Here is a 19,193-nt window from a genome sequence, read left to right as displayed (position 1 = left end):
GTAGTAGTGATTAAAAAGTGTAGTATTGGGGGGAATTCCCTGGTGGTCCAGTGGTTAGGACTCCACACTTCCACTGCAGTGGGCATGAGTTTGATCCCTGTTTGGAGAGCTAAGATCCAGCATGCCTCGCAGCAAGACCAAAAAAAAAAGTGTAGAGTTAATTCAAATCGATACATGCACCTCAATATTCATAGAAGCACAATTTACAACATTTAAGATACAGAAGTAATCTAAGTGTCCATCAACAGATGAATGGATAAAGAAGATGTGGTGTGTGTATACAATGCAATAGTCCTCAACCATAAAAAGGGAGTGAAACTTTGCCATTTGAAACAACGTGGATGGACTTGGAGGGCATTATGCCAGGTGAAGTAAGTCAGAGAAAGACAAATTCTGGATAATATCACTTACATGTGGAATCTAACAAGTAAAACATATTAGTGAATACAACAAAAAGAAACAGACTCACAGATATAGAAAACGAATTAGTGGTTACCAGTAGGGAGAGTGAAGGGGAGAGGGACAAAGTAGAGATAGGGGATTAAGAGGTAAGATGTCATGGAAAAACCTGAACAAAATTTCTGGCTAACCCAATACAAAAATCAATTCAAGACCTAAAAATGAAAAGCAAAATCAAGACTCTTTTAGAAGAGAATAGTAAAGACTATCTTTTTCACTTGAGTACAAAATTATATCTTAAAATGAAAAAAAAATTCATAAATATAAGAACAGTAAATTTTAATACATTATAGTAAATTTGAATTTACAAAAGACACGACAAAAAGATTTTGGCAACATTTTAACTTCTGCATGCGGGCCACCTGAGAGGGAAGTGAAACTTCATGAAAGACCCTTTTTATATTCCCATAGTCTTGCAAACAGTCCTACTTACATTTCTGTTTTAATTTAGTCACCTTTCTACATTGTAATTTTTTTTTCAAGTTATACACAAACATATAGCTTCAGTTCTTGCATTTCAGCAAGTATCAGCACCACCTGAAGGGCTTGTTAACACTCAAATCCCAGAGTTTCTGATTCAGTAGGTGTGGGTTGACACTTGAGAAGTTCCTTTTCTAACAAGTTCCTGGGTGATGCTGAAGTAACTGGTCCGTGGGCCACACTTTGAGACCTACAGTAAAGTGTGTCTTACACCGTACATGTGTTTTTGTGGTTGTGGGGAATTAGGAGACAAAGCAGTGAAAGAAAGTGCGGCGCTCTCCACCTTCACCTTGGGCGGAGGCCAGCATGGAAGCTCATAATTCTAGGTGGAGAACAGTAGTGCTGACAGGGCAGCGGTAGGAGCCAAGCGTCAGGGGAATGAGCTTGACTTGAATTCCCTTTTCCCTAAATATATGCCCGAACAGGTAGGTATGATGTAACTGGTTGAGAAAGTAACTTGACTGACTTCCCATCAAACCATGCCCCCTCCCCATGAGCCCCTACCCCCCACCCGCACTGTCCCCACTTCCCCATCCTCAGAATAAACTCTAGTTTCACACCCTGATGGTAGGAGGGAGGGAGTTGAAAATGCTGACTCCGTTGTGTGTACCCAACGAACCAACTGTCCCTGGGCTGCTGGAACTTCTGAGGTAAGCTGTTAGTCCATTTTCTTGTTTTCAGCTGGCGGGGCCACTCCCCAGGTCTGCTCCTTTATCCCTCCCAGGTCGGGAGGGAGCCCACTCCCACTCTGGATGAGGCACTGCATGTGCCTGCTAAGTCACTCAGTTGTGTCTGACTCTTTGCGACCCCTGGCGGACCCCGCCAGGCTCCTACATGGTGATTCTCCAGGCAAGAATATTGGAGCGGGTTGCCATGCCCTCCTCCAGGGGACCAGAGGATCATCTAGATCCAAATACTGAACCCGAGTCTCTTACCTCTCCTGTATTGGCAGGCGGGTTCTTTAGCACTAGCGCCACCTGGGAAGCCTGGGTGAGGCATTAGTGACGGTTTAATGGGTCCTTGGGAACCTGGGGGTTTGCATATTCTCAGCAATCAGCAAGAGCAGTCGTGCGTATCTGGCCCCTCCAGCTTGACTCTGCTCACCAGCCTTCCAGGCCTGGAATGCACCCACAAACTCTTCAGCTGACTAAAAGCCCAGGGAACTCTGTGTGTGTGTGTATGAGAAAGTGCGCGTGCGTGTGCACGTGCCGAGGGGCAGCCGAAGGCCAGTGCGCAGAAGAAAGCTAAAGGCTTCCGGGTAGTCATTATCTCCAGGCCAGAACCTTTCAGTCCCTTAATGGGACTCTTCCAAACAACCAGACTCTCTCTGTATAATGAAGTGCTCCCTGATTATCCTGATGATGTACCAAAAGACTAGGGCCCAGGATGATCCATCTGCTGCCAACTCCGATTCCTTGTTCGACTCCCCCATGGAAATGAGGATGTCCCTGCAGCTCCCCTTCCGCCTCCCTTCCCCAGCTTGATGCACATCCCTAGAGGACCCTGCTCCTCGGGCGGGGGTGGGGGAGGGGGACGGGGGGGGGGTGTTGAACTGACAGGACAATGACAACAACAGTTTATTAACTGGACTAATGAGAGGCTTAGGCAGGGAGAGAAAGAGAAGCTGGAAGAGTAAGAAGGAAGGTGATAAAGACAGGAACATCTACAGCACAGGAGTTCAGGACAAGATTTCAAACTGGAACCAGCAACTCACTTTCTGTGTATCTAGGGAGCGGGCAGGCAGGGATTTGAAGAGTGGCTTTACAAGCCTCACACTTTTTATAGGGAACATGATCATTTTCATCAGCAAGTTGTACCATCCCATGTCCTAAAAGCCTGTGCTCTGGGCACTTTATCGTTGGCTTGTTTGTTATTAATATTTATGTGGCTGTGTCGAGTCTCAGTTGCTGTACATGGGATCTTCCATCTTCCTTGTGGCATATGGGATCTTTAGTTGCAGCATGTGAACTCTTAGTTGTGGTGGGTGGGATGTAGTTCTCTGTCTAGAAAACTGGACTTGAGTCGCCTGCACTGGGAACACGGGGTCTTAGCCACTGGACCACCAGAGAAGTCCCTACTTGATTGTTTTAGGAACATTATTTCAGTTAATCTTCACAAGAGCCATATGAGATGGGAATTCCTTGCATTCATTTTTCCCCTGGAGGAGGAAATGGCAACCCACTCCAGTATTCTTACCTGGAAAATTCCATGGACAGAGGAGCCTGGCGGGCTGCAGTCCGTGGAGTTGCAAAAAGTCGGACACGATTGAGTGACTGAGCACACACCTCAGGTAGGGGGAGAACAGTTTTCATTGCCTCCCTTAATCTCTCTTTGCTCCAAGCTCCTGCAGGCATCTTACCTAAAAGAAGGCTAGCTGCAGAAATGGTGAGACGTCATTATTCTCTAGTGGAAACTACAGTTTGACATAGAAGATAAGGATAGCCCTGAGCTTTAGCCTGTGGAGCTGAAGCCTAACCAAGCAAGCCTAGGGGATAAATCGCCAGGACCTGGAGCTAGAAGCTTATTTGGATGCAACTGCAAGGGTTCCTTCAGGACAAGCTAAATCCGGCTCACTGCCCTCTCCAGGCAGAGGTTTGAGGGAGTTGCTAACAGCATGAAGTTTTCCTCAACATTTTAAGATCTAAAAAAAAAAAATGTTTTGCTGTCCACAAGGCTAACAGGATAATCTGCACTGGTAGCTGTGTCCTTCCTGTTTGTCCTTCTGAAGCAGTTCCAGCTGACCAGCCACTGGGAACCTGCTGCTTAAGCAGCTGGTAATGGACTGCAAAAACAACATGAGGAGGGCCTGGCAGGCAGGGGTCAGTGCCCTCCCGGGACTGAGGGCCTTGTCTTGCTGATAGGAGCCAAGGAATAGAGACACAGGAGCACAGCTGATGTGTGCATGTCTAGCTAATCTTCTGCTCTGGGCTTTTTTTTTTTTTTTGCAAAAAATAAATGCTTACAAGGCAAGTTCAAATCATATGGGAGAATATAAAGTATAAACTGAAGTATAAATTGAAACTCCTCTTCCCAGATCTCCCACTCACGACTGCTATTTGCTGTCTATCTTTTCATATCTTTTTCAGCCAAATCTTGGCATAACTATGAGCTTACACTTTAAATTTTTTATTATCTAATATAAAATGGGAGGGATATGTTGACTTTCAACTTGATAACAAGCTTTCCAAAATTCAATACCAATTTACCCTCCTACCAAGAGTGTATAAATGAGTACATTTCCTCCCATCCTAGCCAACAGTGACTTATTTTGTAGTGAAAAAAAGTGCTAGTATGTAAACAGTAAAAATATCTCTCCTGGGACTTCCCTGGAGGTCCAGAGGTTAAGACTTCAAGCTTCCACTGCAGAGAACTTGGGTTCCATCCCTGGTCAGGGAACTAAGATCCCACATGCTGCATGGTGCAGCCAAAAGTAAAAACAAAACCAAAAAAACCTCTCCCACTTTTTTCCTTTCCTTCTGTCCTTTCATCTGTGCTGTGCTATAGTAAGTCTCTTCAGTCGTGTCCGACTCTTTGCGACCCACAGACCCACTAGGCTCCTCTGTCTAGGAGTGAGTTGCCATGCCCTCCTCCAGGGGATCTTCCCAACCCAGGGATTGACCCGAGCCAGCCTCTCTTATGTCTCCTGCATTAGCAGACAGGTTCTTTACCACTAGCACCATCTGGGAAACCTGTCCTTTCACCTACTTTCCATTAAATTCACAACCTCTGACCCATGCACATTACAGAATTTCAAAGGTTTGTCAGCCAATGAAAAAACAAAGGGAGGGGGATTTTATGGCTCATCAACTGGCATACACAGAGATGCAATCCTCTGTAAAAGGTTATGTCAACCCATCACCTATACTAGAGTTCAAATGTACAGCTTTTTGACCGACCAAAAAAAAAAAAAGTATGTTCAAGACTTCTTGCTACGTTTGGGATCTCATTCAATCATCAGATAATCATGCAGTTTAAAAAAGCAAGTGTTATCTCCCTATTTTAGAGCTGATAAAAAGGAGACTAACAAATTTGGGCGATGTGCCTAAGGTCACAGTGCTAGTCAAAAGTGTAACTCTAAATCAGTATTCTCCCTCTTACGCCACATCCACGATTTTTATATTTGTGTAAATAAAATATAAGTGTGTGTGTGTATGAACAATATGTGCACAATGTGTAATTTGTGAGCACATATTTAGATCACACCCTGTTTTATACCAACAGACATATACTAGGTATAATCTCTATGTGTATAATACTGATACAACGTTTATAAAATGTAATAGATTTTATATATATTGTGTTCAGGAGACACTAAGAGGTGGTTTAAAAATAAAACCCCACCTAAATGTCGCCTGGCAAGCCCTGACAAATTCCTGACAAAAATATGTCAGGGACTACAACATGACAAAATAACACTGCTGTCTGTTACATGTGTCAGTTGTTACGAGAGTAAAGCCTAAGAGCTCTCATTACAACAAAAATGTTTTTCCTATTTCTTTAATTTCGTACCTATATGAGATAAAGAATGTTCATTAAACTTCTTGTGATAATCACTTCATGATATATATAAATCAAATCCTTATGCTATAACGTTAAACTTATACAGGGCTATATGTCAATTATATCTCAATAAAACTGGGAGAAAAAAAAGTATGTCAGAGACTAAAAAGAGTTGGGAAAGGAACTCTAAATAAGATCGCTTACAGTCACAGTTCTGGAACAAACGATGTGTAACAGGGGTTAAGTGAATGGAATTTTGGAATCAGATCATCTGGATTCAAGTCCTAACTTAACCACATGCTAGATGCATGACCTTGGACTCCAAGTTCAGTTCTCTGGGCCTCAGGTTCTTAATCTGTGATAAAGAGATAAAAGTCTCTATCTCATAGGATTGCTATTGAGAGGATGAAATCAGATAATACTATGAAATATCTTATAAGTCTTATAAGGAACATATAAGTCTCAGTAAGAGTAGTTATTATTAATTCTTATATGTTTGCCTATATTCTTCTTATTATATTCAACATAGTTCAGCTGCACAAAGAACTAAGCCTATGACGGAAGAAGTGGCAATAATGAAGATTAGCATAATGATGCTCCATTGCTGCCCTGGCTGCTCACTAGAATCATCATCTGGTAAGCTGAAAATAAACTACTGATGTCTAGGCCAATGAAATCAGAAACTCTGAAGGTGTTAAGAATCACACCTTAAACAGAGGCTGCCATGAGTGTGACGGTTTGGAGGCTACTAAAATCCATGAATGAGGTTATATGAAAATCAAGGATTTAGGGACGTCCCAGAAGGCGATGGTACCCCCACTCCAGTACTCTTGCCTGGAAAATCCCATGGACGGAGGAGCCTGGTAGGCTGCAGTCTGTTGGGTCGAGAAGAGTCGGACACGACTGAGCAACTTCACTTTCACTTTTCACTTTCATGCACTGGAGAAGGAAATGGCAACCCACTCCAGTGTTCTTGCCTGGAGAATCCCAGGGACCGAGGAGCCTGGTGGGCTGCTGTCTATGGGGTCACACAGAGTCGGACACGACTGAAACGACTTAGCAGCAGCAGCAGCAGCTGGAGGTCCAGTGGTTAAGAATCCGCCTTCCAGTGCAGGGGATGTCGGTTCAATCCTTGGTCAGGGGACTGAGATCCCACATGCTGCATGGTATACCCCAAAAATTTAAAAATAAAAAATAATAATTAAAACAAGTTGCCTCTGAACTTTCTAACTCCATGAACTGATAAATTCTTCTGTTGCTGTCGTTCACTGGCTCAGTCGTGTCCGAATTTTGCGACACCATGGACTGTGGCGCACCAGGCTTCCCTGTCCTTCACCATCTCCCGGAGCTTGCTCAAACTCATGTCCTTTGAGTTGGTGATGCCATCCAACCATCTCATCCTCTGTTGTTCCCTTCTCCTCCTGCCTTCAATCTTTCCCAGCATCAGGGTCTTTTCTTGATAAATTCCTTATTCAAGCCTATTTTTTCTGTTTGAAAGCATTCCAGAAAAGTATTTCTTATATAGGTAGCAGTAACAATGGACAAGGAATGTCTAGTGTTTCTTCCTATTTCACAAGAAAATAACAAGTATTTTGCTAGAGCCTCTTCCTTCTCTTTCTAGAACGCATAGCCCAAGGTAGGCTTCTCTAAGCAAAAGCAAATAAACAATAAACAAACAGAGCAAAAACTCTTCTTTCAAAGTCATAACCAATTTGAACTCAGGTCTCGAACCCATGGCAAAAGTCTTAGGTTCTCCTTGTTAAGCTGTTGAGGGGCAGTTACACCAGCATCACCACCACAGTTCGGACCCCAGTACACTGCTCATACACTTTCCATGGCTCCTGAACACCCGTTAAGGACCCTTAACAAGCCGCCTCGCCTCTATCCTCATCTCCCTCTGCACTACCCTATTCTCTCGTCAGACTATTTGCTATTCTCCAAATCCAATATGGGGTTTCCCAGGTGGTGCAGTGGTAAAGAATCTGCTTGCTGATGCAGGAAGTACAAGAGACATGGGTTCAATCCTTGGATGGGGAAGATCCCCTGGAGTAGGAAATGGCAACCCACTCCAGTATTCTTGCCTGGAAAATTCCGTGGACAGCGAAGCCTGGTGGGCTACAGTCCATGGGGTGCAAAGAGTCAGACACGATGAGCACACATACAAACCCAATGTGCTTTCATGTTCCATTCGCCAGTACCTTATACACAAGCAGTTCCCCTTGCCTGCCATATTTTTCTCCCTCCTCTACATGGCAAATCCACCTTCAAGGTGCAAGTCAAGGGCCACTGCCCCCATTTTTCAGAGGCAGGGCAGGGAGGCTTTCCTTGGTCTTTTTGTGGCACTCCACTGTACACACCTTCATCATAGTGCTTCTCACATGCTACGGTCCAGTGTTTCTGTGCCAGTCTTCCCCACGAGGCCGTGGCACCTCAAGAGCAGGGCTTCTGTCTTTTTCATCTCAATATCCCTAAAGAGGCAGTATAAACTGGTGGTTCAGTAAACTGGTTTTAGAGGGACATTGCCTACTTTAAAATCCCAGCTCCTCCTCTTATTAGCTATATTACCTTGGATAAGAGAGTCTCTGCCTCAATTTCTTCATTGTAAAATGGGGATTTAAAAATAATATCCATATCATAGATGACTGTTAAAATTAAACACAGTCCTCTGGCAGAGGGCTTTGCACAGGTTAGCTATGACAATGGTTACAACTAACAGCAAAGACAATTAGTACCATCCCAGTCCCTTGCATGTTCTAAGCACAGTGTTGAAAGTAAACAATAGGGACTTCCCTGGTGGTCCAATGGTTAAGAATCCACCTTGCAATGCAGGGGATTTGGGTTGGATTCCTGGTCTAGGAACTAGGATCCCACATGCCTTGGGACAACTAAGCCCATGCACCACAACTAAAGAGTCTGTGCGCAGCAAAGAAAAATCCCAAAGGATGCAGTGAAGGTCCCGAGTTCACAACTAAGACCCAACACAGCCAGATAAATAACTTTTTTTCCCAAAAAGTGAACAATAGTCAGATTTCTTAAAGACCTTTAATTTAATCCCAGAGAGGCAGAATGCTATTCTCTGATTACTGCTGAATCCCAAAGACTTTGACCCCAAGGGAAGAGGAATGTGAGGCCCCTGAGGGAGCTTATATGGCTCAGCCTTTGCAGTTCTAGTAATTAGGCCACCTCTGAACAGCTTCTTACAGTGGCCCGTTTTGTTCTGCATGTAACCATTTTGAGGTCTCCCCAAATCCATTAATTTCTGGGCTCTAAACAGCCTGATTTTTTTTTTTTGGCTTGTGTGGTCCTATTTTTCAAACATTTTAAGTTCCTTTTTTTTTTTATAACAACTTAAACAGCACAAAAAGGAGAAAATAAATTATCACCTCCCTAGTCCTAACTTAAGAGGTAATTATTGCTTATTGCTTCCTGTATTTCCTTTCACACTTTTTTTTTTCTTAGTTTCAGCTTTAACTGAGGTGTAACTGACAAATCATAAACTGCCTTTAGTTAAAGAGTACTACTTGGTGAGTTTTAACACACATATATACCTGTGAAGCCATAACCATGATCAAGATAATGTACTGTCCATGGCTTTCCCTAAATTTCCTTCTGTTCCTTAGTAATCCATCCCTCACTCCCCTACTCCCCAGCCCTGTCTACAGGAAACCACAGATCTGCCTTCTATCACTATAGATTAGCTTACATATTCTAGAGTAATTAAATAGGACAAAAAGTACTCTGTTTTTTTTGGGGGGGGGGGCGAATCTGGCTTACTCCATGCAATATAATTATTTTGAGATCCAACAGGTTATTGTATACATCAATATTTTGTTCCTTTTTATTGCTGAGTAATATTCCATGCTATAGATATATCTCAATATATTTATCCATCCATTATTGATGGATATTTGAGATATTTCCAGTTTTTTTCTATTACAAATAAAACTCCTCTGAACGTTTGTGTACAAGTCTGTGTAGACATAAAAGCCAGTCTGATTTGAACAACTGTTAAAACAACAACAGCAACAACCGTGAGTGATCGTGGTGACATGTGGATTGAACACACATCTGACAGGCTATCCCACACATATGCTTGGCCAGCATGCATGTTATCTTTCAGAAGAATGACCAGGTCAGTGCGGTCCTAAGTTAAACTGTGCCTTAACATAAATGGTTAAAGAGTCTGAGTCTGCATTTTCAAATATTTTTCAAAAATACTGTTTCTTTTTAGTATGTTTAGCTAATATTTGCATAAAATCCTAAGCATCAAATTATCTAAACATCTACAGATAAGAATCATTGAGTTGACTGCAAACTTTGATTTCACCAGTCCATGTTCCCAAGTTCCCACCTTGTACAGACCCAACTCAAACACCATCACTTCTGGGAAGAATTTGGACAGGCACCAGTCATCCTGAATACACTGTGCAAGGAATGAAACACTGACAAGAAACTCCCTCAGGGTAGGAATTTTGATCATTGCCATATTCCAGCACCTAGAGCCTGGACTCTCTTTCTCTCTCTTTCTCTCTCTCTCTCACACACACACACAAACAAAAAATTTTTTTCTAAGTAGCTCATTTCATTTTTGGACAGTTCTAATGATTATAAAGTCTTTCCTTATGCATAGCAGATATTGACTACACTTTTTGTCTTAATTATGCCCTCTGGAGCCAAGTTTTCCACATGAAACGAAAAAATATTTGAAAATACAGACCTAGACTCACTAACCATTTGTGTTAAGTCACAGTTTAACTTAAGACCACACTGACCTGGTCATTCTGAAAATCAGCATGCATAGTGGCTAAGTGTATGTGTGGGATAACCTGCCAGATCTGTGTTCAATCCTAATTATAGCTGTGTGATATGGCACAAATGTTTACTCTTATTATGTCCAAGTTTCTTCATTTGTGAAATGAAGATAGTAAGAGCTATCAAATAAGACTGTTGCAAGGATTAAACAAGAAAATATACTAAAGCCTCTTGCACAGTGTTATTAACATGGAATATCCTCCAGTTCTTTAAAGATTTGCCTAAACGAACATCCACCAAACCACATGCAAGGCTCCAGATATGGCCACTCCAGGAATAATTCTTTTGTTTTTCATCTGTTTTTAGTAGTCATACTAAAAATAATGGAAAAAAAAAAGGAAAAAAAAATTTAAAAAAAAAGGAAAAAAAAAAAAATAATGAAGATCCCCTCCCCTCAGGGTTTTCCACAGGATTTTCTTTAGAATCATTCATTCAAAGTCTCATACCTGTTCAATCTGTTTCTAGACTTAATTACAGGATGCAATATTCTCATTGATTTGGGGTAATTATTCCAAAATAACAACATCTTTTTGAATCTTGGCCCTGTTAGCTAATTCATTAGATACTGTTCCCAAATTTGTTATCTACCAATTTAATAAAAACACTTTCTTAAGCCCTTGATGAAAATACCAAGGAGGACAGGACCAACGACCCTGAATCAGTTCACATTGACATGAGCTGTTTAACCCATACAACCTAGCACACCATATTAGAATCTTGTCACATTTTTCATCATTTCCATGATAATATCAATGAACTCTGTAAATGTCTTGCTAAAATCAAGATAGAGCAAAACTATTGCATCACCCGAATTCACACATCTAGTAACTTAATCATAAAATAAAATACAGACAATTTGATAGGAAATATTCCTAGAAAACTCATTCCAAGTGATAACATCTTTCTTTATGAAGTGTCAATATAATGATTGAATACACTATTCTGAGATTTATTTTTTCCTGTGATCAATATCCTGCTACTGAGGTTCTGAAATCTGCCCCTTTCTCATTTATGGAATTGATGTTTTCATGTTTCCTGCCTTCTGACACCCTTTCATTTTGCCACAACTTCTCAAGGGTTCTTTTAAAGTTAAATATTTATAACTTTATGCTCAAAGATAAAAAATTGCTGGTAGATCCGTGATACCATCAACAAATTATTTTACTACTGGAATATAATTCTCTGGGCCCAGAAATTTGGGGGGCATTCTTTAAAAGAAATTTGGGAGGAACATTTTTTAAAAGCTCATTTACCATCTCCTTACTTGCTCTGACTTCAGTTTCTTCACAGCATTGTTCATGTCTTTATCCTTGCTACACTAGCTCCTTTTACCTTACAGTGTCTGTGTGTCTAGAGTTGTGGTCTCAGTGCCTCTTTAGTGTGAGAAAGAAAAACAGAAAACAGCCAAATCAACAAAAGTCAGTCCTGGCCCACACTCATCCTTATTACATCTCTCCATTAATTTTAAACTTGATAACTTAAAATTCATTCATCAGGTATTTTGATGTATAATTTTTGAACCTTTTGAATTACTTGCATTTAAATAAATAAAAGCATATTAATTTCTAGTGAAATTTCAAAATAACCATGAATGATTTTAGGCTATTTGTTTACCCTCTCTGTGCTTCAGTTTTTTCATCCATAAAAATGGGATAACAGTACTGGCTTCATACAATTATTGTGAGGATTAAATAAGTTTGTATATGTCAAGTACTCAGAATAGTATGTGATACACAGCAAGTATTATCTGTTGTTTCATTGTTAGCCCAAGGCATGCATGTGTGTAGTAGACATTACTGAACACTTGAGGAGACATTATAGAAAAACAAACTGAACTTGATCATCATTTCTTCCCCAAAGCCTCCTTGCTTATCCAGTTTTCAAACCCCATTCCCCTTCCTTTGACCTCTCAGAAACGCTGTTCCCCTATCTCTGTTATGCAAAACAACTGACCTCTTCACCGGCTAACTCAACCCTAACCCTTCTCTACAAAGACAGACTCCTGACTGTGCTCTGCTAACCAGTGAGCATTCTCCCCAGAGCCAACCTTTCAGGGACACTTAGAGAGCCCTTTTCTCTTCGTATTCCCCAAGAGCCCCTGGGAAAATCAGGAATCAAGGTAGAGGTTCATTTCCCTATCAATACGCATTTTGTTACCTTCCTTAAAAGAAAGAATCTGTAACAATCAATTATCAGTCCAAACTGCAATTTTACTTACTGAGACTTATAACCATTTTAAATACATATTTTAAACACATTTTAAAATACACATTTTGAACATATTTTAATATGTTAATATTCTATTAACTTCCTTATGCTTGTGGCTCTGACAGTAAAGGATCTCCCTGCAATGCAAGAGACACAGGAGACACAGTTTTGACCCCTGGGTTGGGAAGGTCCCCTGGAGGAGGGAATGGTAACTCACTCCAGTATTCTTGCCTGGGAAATCCCATGGACAGAGGAGCCTGGCAGGCTACAGGCTACGGTCCATGGGTTTGCAAAGAGTGGGACACGACTGAGATTAACACTTTCATTTTCAAAACACACATTTTAAACATATTTTAATATATTCTATTAACTTCCTTAATATGAAATGTCATCAGTGTGTTGCTTAGGTCTTGATATTTTAATTAGTCTGATGTCACTGAAAAGTGAGGTTTTGAAAACTCATCTGGGTATCCTAATTCTGAGGAGAAAAAGTGAAGAAGGATGTAACTGGCTCGTTCACCCACAGATACAGCCCCGATTCTGCCTAAGAGGGGAAGGAAATCACAAGTAGAACTTGAGGGGTGCTGCTTCCTTGGTTTCAGTGAATGACCAGGCATCTCCTCCTCCACTCTCTCAAGTTCTCCCAGTTGCTATTTCTCCCTCCAAGCAAGGACCTGGCCAGACCTGCAGGAGCCCCCTATTCCTAAACAATTCCAAAGGGAGATGGGAAGGTCTCCAAGGAGATACTGGACTTCCCACCACTAAAGGCAGTTGGGGGCTAGGTGGTAACGATAGCTTACGGTGAACGAAGTCATTGATTCATGATCTCTGGACCAGGCTTGATCACTCAAGAGCTTTTGTGAAGCAGAGTGTCATTAAAGTAAGAAAAAGGACAGAGAAAGCTTCTGACACAGACATCAGAAGGGGGACAGAGAGTGCCCCCCTCACTAGTGTTAGCAAGAGAGTTAGATACTTTTTAAATTAGTTATTACAATACATCAAAAGAATGCAGTAAAGATCTTACTAGACTCACTCCCATAATTTGCATTTTAAAATAACAGGATTAGCCAGAAGGTTTTCAGGAAGGAGAAACTGTCCTCAAGCAGGATACATTGTTGTTATATGCTGCTGCTTAGTCACTTCAGTCGTGTCCGACTCTGTGTGACCCCATAGACATCAGCCCACGAGGCTCCCCCGTCCCTGGGATTCTCCAGGCAAGAACACTGGAGTGGGTTGCCATTTCCTTCTCCAATGCAGGAAAGTGAAAAGTGAGAGTGAAGTCACTCAGTCGTATCCGACTCTTAGCGACCCCATGGACTGCAGCCCACCAGGCTCCTCCGTCCATGGGATTTTCCAGGCAAGAGTACTGGAGTGGGTTGCCATTGCCTTCTCCATGTTGTTATATAATCCTTAGTTTAAACTGAGTTGTTTGTTGTGTAATCATCAGTTCTGGACTTAAAGAAAAAAACGTTTTATGTGACTAAGGAATGTAGAGAAAAAAAAGATGTTTGCCTTTCCTCCTCCTTGAGAATTCCAGCCCCCTATCTCTGCTTGGAGAGCCCCAGACCCCTTTCTCCTCCTTGGGGACCCCGGACTTCTTTCAACCTGCCTAGGAATTGACTCTCTCAATAAGTAGAAAATTAAAAGATGAGACTAAAAAAAAAAAAAGATGAGACTAAGCTACAAGGCATGTCAGACCAGTTATGTCTGATTACGCAACCCAAAGTGTCCCAAGATTTCATTAGCCCAAAACTATAAAGTCACACCTCTTTAATATACATGTTACCATGACTCCAGGACTGCAAGGAGATCCAACCAGTCCACCCTAAAGGAGATCAGTCCTGGGTGTTCTTTGGAAGTACTGATGTTGAAGCTGAAACTCCAATACTTTGGCCACCTGATGCAAAGAGCTGACTACATTGGAAAAGACCCTGATGCTGGGAAAGATTGAGGGCAGAAGGAGAAGGAGACGACAGAGGATGAGATGGTTGGATGGCATCACCGACTCAATGGACATAGGTTTGGGTAGACTCTGGGAGTTGCTGATGGACAGGGAGGCCTGGCGTGCTGCGGTTCATGGGGTCGCAAAGAGTTGGACACAACTGAGTGACTGAACTGAACCGAACCATGACTCCAAGTCATCTTCTCTAGAATGTGAGTAGCTGATTCCCACTGGATCTTAGTTTTCTTTCTTGTTTGTTGGTAGCAGGAATCACAGAAGAAACCCAACATGATCCTGACATTTGCAATTTCCTCCCCAGGTACACTTGCCACTTTTGCCGCTGCTCCACATCTCCCAGACCACGAGATGCCATCCCAGGACTGGACTGTCTCCTCCCTGACGCTGGATACTGCTGCTGCTCTCCCCAAGGCGTGTCTCCCCAACATGGACATAGGCTTCATCCTTCCCTCCCCAAAGCACAGAGAAGACCAGCATGTGAGTGTCCAAAAAATGTCTGACAGAAGATTTGAGTCTCATGGGAGTCATGACACTGAAATGGAGAGACTCCTAAACTGGAAAGGACATATCACATCTTTCTGAGTTTGTGAGTCCACACACTCACAGGGCGAGCCTCTATCAGAGCTGGCTCCATGGCCTTCAGCTTGTGCAATCACACAGACCCCCATGCTTACCAGGGCCCCACATTTAATGTTCTGCTGTTGCCTTCTTTGTTTGTTTGTTTGTTTTGGTTTTTTAAGTAATTTGTGTTGGAGTATTACAATGTTGGAGCTTTACAATGTTATGTTTATTGTTTCCATCTTGAAATTCTTAATACAGTTTTGAACAAGAGGCCCTGAATTTTCATTTTGCCTTGAGTCTTGCAAATTATGTAGCTACTTACACTCTCTACTTTTTAATTGAGATATAAGTGGCATATATATAACAGTATATTTATTTTAGGTATACAATATAATGATTCACTATTTGTACATATTGTGAAAAGATCTCCACAATAATTCTGGTTACAATTCACCACCATACGTTGTTACAATCACGCCCTCTATAAACCATTACTCTCCCAAACTCCCGACCTGCCTATGTTTGCAGAGACCAGATCACTCTCACCACCCAAAGTGTCTATGATTATGCCCCTTGTACCTGGAGTTCTGGTCCAACTCCAGGCACAAAACTGTTCCAGAGATCCAACCTTACCCACAACAAAGTAGGTCACTTATGTCCGTCCGCCAAGTACCATAACCACAAGGCAGTGTATAAGGTGCTCTGATTTTAATATGAATAGATAACCAGCGTATATCTGGGGGTCATACAGATCAGATCATCCAAATGTGGTTATCTAAAGATCCAGACGGGGCTTCCCAGGTGGCGTTAGAACATCCCTGCCAATGCGGGAGACATAAGAGACGCATATTTCATCCTGGGTTGGGAAGATCCCCTGAAGAAGGGAATGGTAACCCACTCCAGTATTTGTGCCTGGAGAATCCCATGGACAGAGGAGCCTGGCAGTCCATAGGGTCGAGCGACTTACAAAAGATATTTGGTCCCAAGCAGACCAAAAACTGAGGAGGGCATGGCAATCCACTCCAGTGTTCTTGCCTGGAGAATCTCCACGGAGAGAGGAGCCCGGCGGGCTACATTCCATGGGGTCACAAAGAGTTGGACAGTACTGAGCAACTAAGCACAGCACAGACCAAAAACCAAGCAAACAACCAAGTTTACCTAAGACATGGTTTGGTTGAGGGATTTGGAACTACACAGACTTACTCTACACATAGATGTTTTGAGGAAAAGCCAGAATGTTTCATGATACCAGAACATTCTGAAAATTTTGCTGTTCTCATTTCACCTCCACCCTTCATCTCCCCAGTCTCCCACCCTTTCCTTCTCCTCCCTTCCTCCACTCCACCTTAACCCCTTTAGGGCAGTTTAAGTAACTTTCTAGACCAGACCCTCATGGTATCTCCCCAGCAGGAGTCCTATAGTCTATAGAAGTTCCAAGACTTGGGGATACAGAGCTGATGGTCTACTGGTGCTCAGCTCCAGTCACAGCTGGGAAATGGCAAAAACAAGAACCTGGAAGAAATGGGTCACTGCCCGTGCTTGGCAGGAGCAACTGCTGTGCCTGAGCTTTTATTCTGGGAACAAATCTTTGCTCTCTTCACCAGTGACCCACATGACCCATAATTCTCAACAGCAATAAAATGGAGCAATAAAGAAGGGCTGATTCCACATTTGCAGGGTAAGTGTTCCCTCCTAAGAGAAGAAAGATGGAGAGACATAATGCTTTCGTGGAGACAAAAGGAAATGAGAGATTCTGAGAAAATGAGATTTTTAGAAAAAAGTCTGAGGCTTGACTGACTCCCCCCTAGATGCCCTCACCGGGAAAACAAAAACAAAAACTTCTTCTTTTTGTAATCCCTCTTCCTATTTTAAACACCCCTTCTTTTCCTTTCAAGGTGAGGTAATGGGGAATGAGTGTCCACTGAGCCAAGTCAAGCTGAGAGCTTGGAATCATGGGAGCCAGCAGCGATCTTGGCAGAACTCGGCTATTTGTTGAATGGGTCCTGGAAACGCGCACTGAATTGGCTTCTTCGTCCTTCCTGCAAACAAGATTGGAACAAGATTCATCTACTGCCTGAAGTGCTGACTTTGTGACCTCTTGGCCTTAGTCACGTCCTCTCTCCCACCCCAGCCCCAGGGACTCTTTCTCTTTTCCTTGGCTGTCCTAGAGTCCCAGAGTATTATTTATCCGTTGGCAGCAGAGGGCGATCTGTCCCTGGAGAATGACCGGGTCAGCTCCCGCCTCTCGCACGCACCCAGATCGCTAATGACTTGCAGCTCCATCAACATAAAGCTACCTCTTCACAAAGGAACATTGTCACTAAGCATTTTCCTTTTCATTCGAGAAAGCTCACTGCCTCAGCTAACCCCTTCCCCCTCCCTCCTGCCTTCAGGCTGTCTCGCTTTCCTCTCCCAACCTCTGGGAAGCTGCAGGAAATGAACAAGGTCCACAGTGGAGAAAAACAAATCCCAGGGCCCTGATGAGGGAAACCACAGGGAAATGACCAAGTGGCATTAGCAGCTATAGGCAGCTCTGTGTGTGTGTGTGTGTGTGTGTCTGTGTCTGTGTCTGTGTCTGTGTCTGTGTGTGTCTGTGTCTGTGTGAGAGAGAGAGCCAGAGAAGGAATGTGTGTGTGTATCCAATGCAAGTACTTGCTAAATTTCAGTATACAGAAAAATTATCTGGAGAGCTTGTTAAAACGCGGCTTCCTGGGCCTCACCCAGGAATTCTGATTAGTAAGTCTGGAGAGGGGCCCAACAGTTACACTCTTCATACTCCCAAGATATTTTCACGCTGCTAGTGGTAGATCACATCTTGAGTAGCACTGTTGTACACCAAATGCAGTGAATAGACTCTACAGATCTGAGTCAGGGGCTTTTTTGAATAAAATCCTGATAAGGTGAATTCCCCTAGAACAGTCCAGATCCTTCCAAATCCAGGCCAGAAGATCTTATCGCTCAGCCTCCTGCCCTTGCCTCCCCTTGGAAAAGGATCAGAGACTTTATCAAGCAGAGCATTGTTTGGAGGGGGATGAGTTCAAATAATAGGCTGGTTCTCCGTTAACTGTTTATCTCATCCCCAAAAGCAGGAGATCCCATAGGCCGTGCTTCACAGTAGGCAGGGAATGGAGATTCTGTCTGCATGCTGTCTCTACCATGGCTGTGTTCAACAGCTTGTGGCCCAGAGGCCTCTGACCCCTACCTTCAGCATCCTTCAAACTTCTCTATAGTCTCAGAGGTTTGTGGAATAAGCCGGTTATTCTCCAGATAGCTGAGCACTCAAAGACACTTAGAGTGTCTTAAGGAGAGCCACTGGCTTCTGTTTCTGCACCAAAAGATAACAAGACAGAGAAAAGTCTAGCAAACCCAGTCCTAGTCCTTAAGGAGCCCATAGGTCCATAGGAGAGAAAGAAGTGTAATATGTGAGAGCAAATGTACCAAAATGAGCAGAGAGATAGCAAAAAACAAACAAACCAACCTTGAAGCCATCAGAGGAAAGGGAAGTCATCCTGAAATAAGAGAGATTGCACTGAGATGGGAAGGGTCAGTATGAGTTCACCAAGGAGACAAAAAGTCAAGGGCAAGAGCCATCTGCTTGGGATGGGAAATGCTGAAATATAAAAGGCAGGCTGGGATGAGGGTCCTCTTTCAGAGCACCTGGTATTGCAGCCCACTTTGGGCATTTATTACCACTCCAGAACCAAATGGGAGACCAAATGGGAAGATTAGATTTCACAAACTCCTGTTAATAACTGTCAGCTGGAGGAACTTTCCCTGCTGAGACCTTCTGGCTCCCCGGGAAGACACTGGGCTGGGGTGGGGCCACTGTGTGAGCCAGAGGAGATCGATGGGTCTAGAGGACTGATGCTCAGCTTCCTTGCGTGACCCTTTACTTGGCTCTGGCAGCTAAAGGGCTAGCAGCTGGCTGTGCCAGGCTATAGCAGATTAGCAAACGCGCAGAAACTACAAAAGAGCCCAGAAGATCGCTTTGTGAGCACAAGAAAGCCACTCCCAGTGACTCCAGAATGACTCAGGAGGATCACGAAGGAGAGGTTAGGTTGTTTAAAGACCCTGGCTGCTGCTGCTGCTGAGTCGCATCGGTCGTGTCCGACTCTGTGCGACTCCACAGACAGCAGCCCACCAGGCTCCTCTGTCCCTGGGGTTCTCCAGGCAAGAACCCTGGAGTGAGGTGCCATTTCCCTGGAGTAGGGAA

At 43.1% G+C, this 19,193-nt stretch overlaps 1 protein-coding gene and 1 long non-coding RNA gene across 3 annotated transcripts; one reads left to right on the top strand and one right to left on the bottom strand.

Annotated features, from left to right (window-relative positions):
* The first annotated feature begins 1,370 nt into the window (after positions 1–1,370).
* On the top strand, positions 1,371–16,994 carry LOC147376077 (uncharacterized). Of its 2 annotated transcripts, none has more exons than XR_015160702.1 (4): positions 1,371–1,589; positions 5,969–6,075; positions 14,257–14,613; positions 14,721–15,250. XR_015160702.1 is itself a non-coding variant. In XM_086391915.1 (4 exons), the coding sequence occupies exons 1-4, from the start codon at positions 1,504–1,506 to the stop codon at positions 16,882–16,884; spliced, it is 378 nt and encodes a 125-aa protein (XP_086248041.1). In that variant the 5' UTR covers positions 1,371–1,503; the 3' UTR covers positions 16,885–16,994. The 2 variants fall into 2 exon arrangements, 1 of the variants encoding a protein (XP_086248041.1); XM_086391915.1 differs by lacking the exon at positions 14,257–14,613 and adding an exon at positions 16,876–16,994 and having other exon boundaries at positions 14,721–14,896.
* Positions 15,352–18,587, bottom strand: LOC147376076 (uncharacterized). Its single transcript, XR_015160703.1, has 2 exons — positions 18,459–18,587; positions 15,352–17,019 (listed from the first exon to the last, which is right to left on the bottom strand). It is a non-coding gene; the product is annotated as an uncharacterized LOC147376076 (long non-coding RNA).
* Positions 18,588–19,193: the final 606 nt, after the last annotated feature.

The sequence above is a fragment of the Bos grunniens genome, chromosome 3 (assembly GCF_055505025.1).
Source record: "Bos grunniens cultivar Pamir isolate PY7600 chromosome 3, Bosgru_T2T1.0, whole genome shotgun sequence".
Lineage (NCBI taxonomy): Eukaryota > Metazoa > Chordata > Mammalia > Artiodactyla > Bovidae > Bos > Bos grunniens.
This window is presented reverse-complemented; position numbering and strand designations above follow the sequence as displayed.